The sequence below is a fragment of the Rhinopithecus bieti genome, unplaced genomic scaffold (genome assembly GCF_001698545.2).
Source record: "Rhinopithecus bieti isolate Rb0 unplaced genomic scaffold, ASM169854v2 scaffold_574, whole genome shotgun sequence".
In the NCBI taxonomy this organism is placed as follows: domain Eukaryota; kingdom Metazoa; phylum Chordata; class Mammalia; order Primates; family Cercopithecidae; genus Rhinopithecus; species Rhinopithecus bieti.
This window is the reverse complement of record NW_016803605.1, coordinates 906,245-913,550: the sequence shown is the minus strand read 5'-3', so window position 1 is coordinate 913,550 and position 7,306 is coordinate 906,245. Positions and strand designations below refer to the sequence as shown.

Sequence of the window (7,306 nt, the reverse complement as noted above, 5' to 3'; positions counted from 1 at the left end):
AAAAAAAAAAAAAAAAAAGTTTGGCACAAAACACAAAGTGTTCAATAAATGATGGCTTCTAATAATAATAATAATTTTATTATTATTATTGTCAGGCACAGTGGCAGCCATGCCTGTAATCCCAGCAGTTTGAGAGGCTGAGGCAAGGCAGGTTGCTTGCACCCCAGAATTCAAGAGGTGAAACCAGATGACCGCCAAAAAAAATTAATCAGGCATGATGGTGTGCACCTGTAGTCCTAGCTACTTTGGAGGCTGAGGTGGAGGGTTGTTTGAGCCCATGAGGTGGAGGCTGCAGTGAGCCAAGATAGTGCCACTGCAGTCCAGTCCAGGCTACAGAACCAGACCCTGTCTCAAAAAATAGTAATAATAATATTATTGTGGCTGGACATGGTGGCTCATGCGTGTGATCCCAACACTTTGGGAGGCTGAGGTGGGTGGATCACCTGAGGTCAGGAGTTCGACACCAGCCTGGCTAACATGGTGAAACCCCTTCTCTACTAAAAATACAAAAATTAGCTAGGCATGGTGGCAGGCACCTGTAATCCCAGCTACTTGGGAGGCTGAGGCAGGAGGATTGCTTGAACCCAGGAGGTGGAGGTTGCAGTGAGCCAAGATCATGCCACCATACTCCAGCCTGGGTGACAGAGCGAAACTGTCTCAAAAAGAAAAAAATTATTGCTATGATAGATTATGTCGCTTCTCTGCTCTGCACCCTCCTACAGCACCTGTCTCATTTGGAATAAATGATGACGTCCTTGCGTTGTCCACGTGGCCCTACATGCCACGGCCCCTGATAACTGGTTTTGTTTTGTTTTGTTTTGTTCTGAGATGGAGTCTTGCTCTGTTGCCCAGGCTGGAGTGTAGTGGCATGATTTCAGCTCACAGTAACCTCTGCCTCCCTGGTTCAAGTGATCCCTCCTGCCTCAGCCTCCTGAGTAGCTGGGATTACAGGCGCCCGCCACCACTCCACGCTATTTTTGTATTTTTAGTAGAGATGGGGTTTCACCATGTTGGCCAGGCTGGTCTCAAACTCCTGACCTTAGGTGATCCGCCCGCCTTGGCCTCCCAAAGTCCCGTGATTACTGGCGTGAGCCACTGTGCCTGGCCCCTGATGACTCGGCTATTGCTTCCAGCCCTCTCCCGCTGGCAGATTCCACTCCAGCCACACTGGCCTCCTTGCTGTTCTCAGACATGACTGTCATGTTCCCACCTCAGGGCCTTTGCACTGGCTGTTCTCGATGCCTGAAACACTCTTCCCCCAGATCTCCATGCATCTCTCCCACCTTTCCTTCAGATTTTTATGCAAATATCACCTTCTCAGAGAAGCCTTCCCTGACCATGCCTGTAAAACTCCAACATAGCCAGCTTCCCTGTGTGATACTTTTCCCATAGTATTTATCATCTTCTAAAATACTGTGGATTTTGGATTTTGCTCATTTCTTTCTTTTTTTCTGATTTTTTTTTTTTTTTCTTTTTTGAGACAGAGTCTCACTCTGTCATCCTGGCCGGAGTGCAGGGGTACGATCAAGCTCGCTCAATCTCCTGGGCTCAAGTGATTCTCCCACTTCAGCCTTTTCAGTAGCTGGGATTACAGGCACACATGACCATGCCTGGCTACGTTTTAAAAAGTTTTTGTAGACATGGGGTCTCCCGATGTTGCCCGGGCTGGTCTAGAACTCCTGACCTCGAGCTATCTTCCCACCTTGGCCTCTCAAATTGTTGAGATTACAGGCCTGAACCACCGTGCCCAGCCCCAATATTCCAACGTACTAGGGTTCTAGCATTGTAATATTCTAGAATTCCAAGATGCCACCGAGCTACTTCTAATAACACTAAGTTCTGGAATTCAATTTTTTTTTTTTTTTTTTGAGACGGAGTCTCACTCTGTCTCCCAGGCTGGAGTGCAGTGGTGTGATCTCAGCCCACTGCCACCTGCGTCTTCTGAGTTCAAGAAATTCTCAACCTTCCAAGTAGCTGGGATTACAGGCACACACCACCACACCCAGCTAATTTTTGTATTTTTAGTAGAGATGGCGTTTCGGCATGTTGGCCTGGTCTTGAACTCCTGGCCTCAAGTGATCTGCCAGTCTCGGCCTCCCAAAGTGTTAAGATTACAGGTGTGAGCCACCACACTCAGCCTAGAATTCCAATCTTCTAAAGCACCGGAGTTCTTATGACGCAGTATTCCAGTTTGCAAGGTGCTGGTGGGCCGGGCTGATGGACACCCTAGATCTCCAGCGCCGTGGAGTTTTCTCCTCTGAGTTTTCATGGTCTTTCTTCCCTGCCCAGACACCAGGAGCCTGAATGGGGAACGATTCTATCAGCTACGAGTATGGGGATTACAGCGACCTCTTGGACCTCCCTGTGGACTGCCTGGATGGCGCCTGCCTGGCCATCGACCCGCTGCGCATGGCCCCGCTCCCGCTGTATGCTGCCATCTTCCTGGTGGGGGTGCCGGGCAATGCCATGGTGGCCTGGGTGGCTGGGAAGGAGGCCCGCCGGAGGGTGGGTGCCACCTGGTTGCTCCACCTGGCCATGGCGGATTTGCTGTGCTGTTTGTCTCTGCCCATCCTGGCAGTGCCCATTGCCCATGGGGGCCACTGGCCATATGGGGAAGTGGGCTGTCGGGTGCTGCCCTCTGTCATCCTGCTGACCATGTATGCCAGTGTCCTGCTCCTGGCAGCTCTCAGTGCCGACCTCTGCTTTCTGGCTCTCGGGCCTGCCTGGTGGTTTAAGGTTCAGCGGGCGTGCGGGGTGCAGATGGCCTGCGGGGCAGCCTGGACGCTGGCCTTGCTACTCACTGTGCCCTCCGCCATCTACCGCCGGCTGCACCAGGAGCACTTCCCCGCCCGGCTGCAGTGTGTGGTGGACTATGGTGGCTCCTCCAGCACCGAGAACGCAGTGACCGCCGTCCGGTTTCTTTTTGGCTTCCTGGGGCCCCTGGTGGTTGTGGCCAGCTGCCACGGCGCCCTCCTGTGCTGGGCAGCCCGACACCGCTGGCCGCTGGGCATGGCCATTGTGGTAGGGTTTTTTGTCTGCTGGACACCCTACCACCTGTTGAGGCTGGTGCTCACTGCGGCAGCCCCGAACTCCGCACTCCTGGCCAGGGCCCTGCGGGCTGAACCCCTCGTCGTGGGCCTTGCCCTCGCTCATAGCTGCCTCAATCCCATGCTTTTCCTGTATTTCGGGAGGGCTCAACTCCGCCGGTCACTGCCAGCTGCCTGTCACTGGGCCCTGAGGGAGTCCCAGGGCAGGGATGAAAGTGTGGACAGCAAGAAATCCACTAGTCATGACCTGATCTCGGAGATGGAGGTGTAGGCTGCAGAGACACTGTGGATGTGTATCTTCCTATCCCATTTCACAAGACTGGCTTCAGGCATAGCTGGATCCAGGAGCTCAATGATGTCTTCATTTGATTCCTTCCTTCATTCAACAGATACCCATTATGCACCTGCTATGTGCAAGGCCTTTTTAGGCACTGGAGATATAGTAGTGACCAAAACAGACACAAATCCTGCCCTCAGGGAGCTGATATTCTAGTGGAGGAAGACAGACTATAAACAAAGATATACAGGGCCATTTGCGGTGGCTCATGCCTATAATCCCAGCGCTTTGGGAGGCTGAGGCAGGTGGATCACTTGAGGTCAGGAGTTCAAGACCAGCCTGGGCAATATGGCGAAACCCCGTCTCTACTAAAAATACAAAAATTAGCCGGGCGTGGTGGTGCATGCCTGTAGTCCCAGCTACTTAAGAGGCTGAGGCAGGAGACTCGTTTTGAACCCGGGAGGCAGAGGTGGCAGTAAGCCAAGATTGAGCTCCTGCACTCCAGCCTGGGTGACAGAGCAAGACTCTGTCTCAAAAAAAAAAAAAAAAGATTTTATTTATTTATNTGGGATGACAGGTGTGAGCCACTGCACCCGGCCAAAAGATTTTAGTAGGATCCCTCTGGTTGCTGGTGGAGATGAGAGTATGGTGTGGGGGCAGTGAAGATCCCAGAGAGGAGGCTACTGCAATGGTCCAAGCAGAAGGTGATAGTGATTTGGATCAGGGTAACAGAGTTGAGGTGGTGAGGGGCTGACAGGTCATGGATCTATTTTGAAGGAAAGGCCAAGTCCAGGCTCCTTAGCTCGGCATTCAGGGCTTCTCTCCACCACGGACACACTTCCTCTCTGGCTTCTCAGACCCTGTAGCAGATAGAATGGTGACCCCCGATGGTGTCCACATCTTAATCCTCTCAGTCTGTGAACAGGTGACCTTCCATGGCAAAAGGGACTTTGCGGATGAGATTAAGGATCTTGAGAAAGGGTGGTTATCCTGGATTGTCTGGGTGGACTCAATGGAGTCACAAGGGTCCTTTTAAGAGGGAGGCAGGAGGGTCAGGGTCAGTCGCAGGAGATGTGACAACGGAACCAGATGTCATAGTGACATGAGGGGGTGCCAAGAAATGCAGGCAGCTTCCAGAAGCTGAAACAGACAAGAAAACAGATTTTCTCTGAAGCTCCCAGAAGGAACGCAGACCTGCTGACACTTTCAGAACTCTGATCTGCAGACCTTTGAGAAAATACATTTGTATTGTTTTAAGTCACTGTGTTTGGGATGTTTGTTACAGCAGCCATGGGAAACTAACACACACCCTTTGGGCTATATTATTTTCATGCTTCTGCATCTTTCCTGAAGCTGTGCCACTGGCTGGAATGTCCTTCTGATCTATGATGTGCAGCTCAACAATCAAGAGCCATCTGTGGCTATTCAAATTAGATGGCCAGGCGTGGTGGCTCGTGCCTATAATCTCAGCACTTTGGGAGGCCGAGTCAGGAGGATTGCATGAGCCCAGGAGTTTGAGAGCAGCCTGGACAACATAGCAAGACTCCATCTCTATAAAAAATACAAAACTTAGCCAGGCATAGTGGGGCATGCCTGCAGTCCCAACTACTGAGGAAGGAGTTGCTGGAATCCTTCTGCTTCAATCCTCCTTGAAGCAGGTAGATTGCTTGAGCCCGGGAAGTGGAGTTTGCAGAGAGCTTAGATCGCACTGCTGCACTCCAGCCTGGATGTCAGAGTGAGACTCCATCTCGAAAGAAAGAATAAATTTTCATTTCAAATTCAGTTCCTCAGGCACACTGACCATAGTTCAAGCGCTCAGTAGCCACATATGGCTGGTGACTGCCATATTCAACAGCACAGCTATAGAACACTGCCATCATGACAGAGATTTCTGTTACAAAATACTGTCTAGAATTTACTCTTGAACTCTACCTGCTCAGATCTCTTAAATTACGTAGTGGGCCAGGCATGGTGGCTCACACCTGTAATCCCAGCACTTTGGGAGGCCCAGTCGGGAGGATCCCTTGAGCCCAGAAGTTGGAGACCAGCCTGGGCAACAGAGCAACACCCCATCTCTACAAAAATAAAAAAAAGAAAATTAGCCTGGTTTGGTGCACATGACTGTAGTGCCAGCTACTAGGGAGGCTGAGGTGGGAGGATTGCTTGAGCCTAGGAGGTTGAGGCTGAAGTGAGCTGTGATTGCATCACTGCACTCTAGCCTAGGTGACGGAGTGAGACCCTGCTGCTAAATAAATAAATAAATAAATAGCATAATAATGGTACCTGTGTCTGCAGTCATTACTCCAGAACAGCACTTTACACATAGTTTCTCCTTTAAGGTCATGCTCACAACAGCCCAGGGAGATAGGGTGGCATGCTTCATTTTATAAGCTGAGGTCCAGGGAGGGGAGGTAATTTACCCAAGATCACACAGCAAGAACACCGGACAGCTAGAATTTGATCACAGTTTTAATTGACTCCAACATGCCTGCTCTTCATCATCAATAATTTCCTTCAAGGCCTCCCTCAAATGTCACTTCCTCCAGGAAGCCCTCCCTGATTTATACTCCTTCCAGAGAGAATAGGCTCTTCCTTTCTCTGAGTTTCTGGAATACAAGGTCCCAGCTAAACTGTAAATTCCCCAAGGCTAACAACTGGACTAATTTTTTAAATTTTTATTTTATTATTTTTAATTTTTTTCAGACAGAGTCTCTCTCTGTCACCCAGGCTGGAGTGCAGCGGTGCCATCTCGGCTCACTGCAAGCTCCGCCTCCCGGGTTCATGCCATTCTCCTGCCTCAGCCTCCCGAGTAGCTGAGACTACAGTTACCTGCCACCACGCCCGGCTAATTTTTTGTATTTTTTATTTTTTTTAGCAGAGACAGAGTTTCACTATGTTAGCCAGGATGGTCTCGATCTCCTGACCTCGTGATCCGCCTGTCTCAGCCTCCCAAAGTGCTGGGATTACAGGCATGAGCCACCATGCCTGGCCTATTATTATTTTTTTGAGATGAAGTCTTGCTCTGTCACCCAGGCTGGATTGCAGTGGCACGATCTCAGGTGACTGCAACCTCCACCTCCCAGGTTCAAGCAATTCTTATGCCTCAGCCTCCTGAGTAGCCGGGATTACAGGCGCAGCCACCATGCCTGGCTAATTTTTGTATTTTTAGTAGAGACAGGGTTTCACCATGTTGGCCAGGCTGGTCTCGAACTCCTGACCTCAGGTGATCCGCCCACCTCGGCCTCCCAAAGTGCCAGGAATACAGCCGTGAGCCACCTTTCCCGGCCTTATCCTGTGACTTAGAATGCTTAACCTCCTGGGAATGCAGCCCATTGGGCCTCAGCCTTATTTCACCCAGCTCCTATTCAAGATGGAATCACTCTGGTTCCCATGCGTCTGACATTTCCCTCCTCCCTTTTATTTTTATTATTTTTATTTTATTTTATTTTATTTTTTGAGACGGAGTCTCACTCTGTCACCCAGGCTGGAGTGCAGTGGCACCATCGCGGTTCACTGCAAGCTCCGCCTCCCAGGTTCATGCCATTCTCCTGCCTCAGTCTCACGAGTAGCTGGGAGTACAGGTGCCCACCACCATGCCTGGCTAATTTTTTGTATTTTTTTAGTAGAGACGGGGTTTCACCGTGTCAGCCAGGATGGTCTCGATCTCCTGACCTCGTGATCTGCCCGCCTCGGCCTCCTAAAGTGCTGGGATGACAGGCGTGAGCCACTGCACCTGGCCCCCCCACTCCCTTTTATAAGAGCAGCTTTAATCCTAAGGGTTGTAGAGGGAGGAAGATCCATCTTCTGTAACTTCTTCAGGCTGAAGAGGGGTGATGATATTCCTGCCTATTAGGATCTATTGGATTCAGGGTAGAGAGGAGTTCAATTAGAAAGCATTGGTATCGGCCGGGCGCGGTGGCTCAAGCCTGTAATCCCAGCACTTTGGGAGGCCGAGACGGGCGGATCACGAGGTCAGGAGATC

At 50.7% G+C, this 7,306-nt stretch overlaps 1 protein-coding gene across 7 annotated transcripts in view; it reads left to right on the top strand.

The window, feature by feature from the left end:
- C5AR2 (complement C5a receptor 2) overlaps window positions 1-3,650 on the top strand; it is a 12,383-nt gene extending 8,733 nt beyond the window's left edge. For 6 of the 7 annotated variants that reach the window (XM_017889327.1, XM_017889318.1, XM_017889335.1 and 3 more), the window contains one exon: window positions 2,290-3,650. In XM_017889327.1, coding sequence (XP_017744816.1) covers window positions 2,305-3,318 — 1,014 coding nt within the window. In that variant the 5' untranslated portion in view covers window positions 2,290-2,304 and the 3' untranslated portion in view covers window positions 3,319-3,650. Of the gene's footprint in view, window positions 1-2,176; window positions 2,199-2,289 lie in introns of those variants that run through there. The other variant, XM_017889353.1, reaches the window with a different exon arrangement.
- Window positions 3,651-7,306: the final 3,656 nt, after the last annotated feature.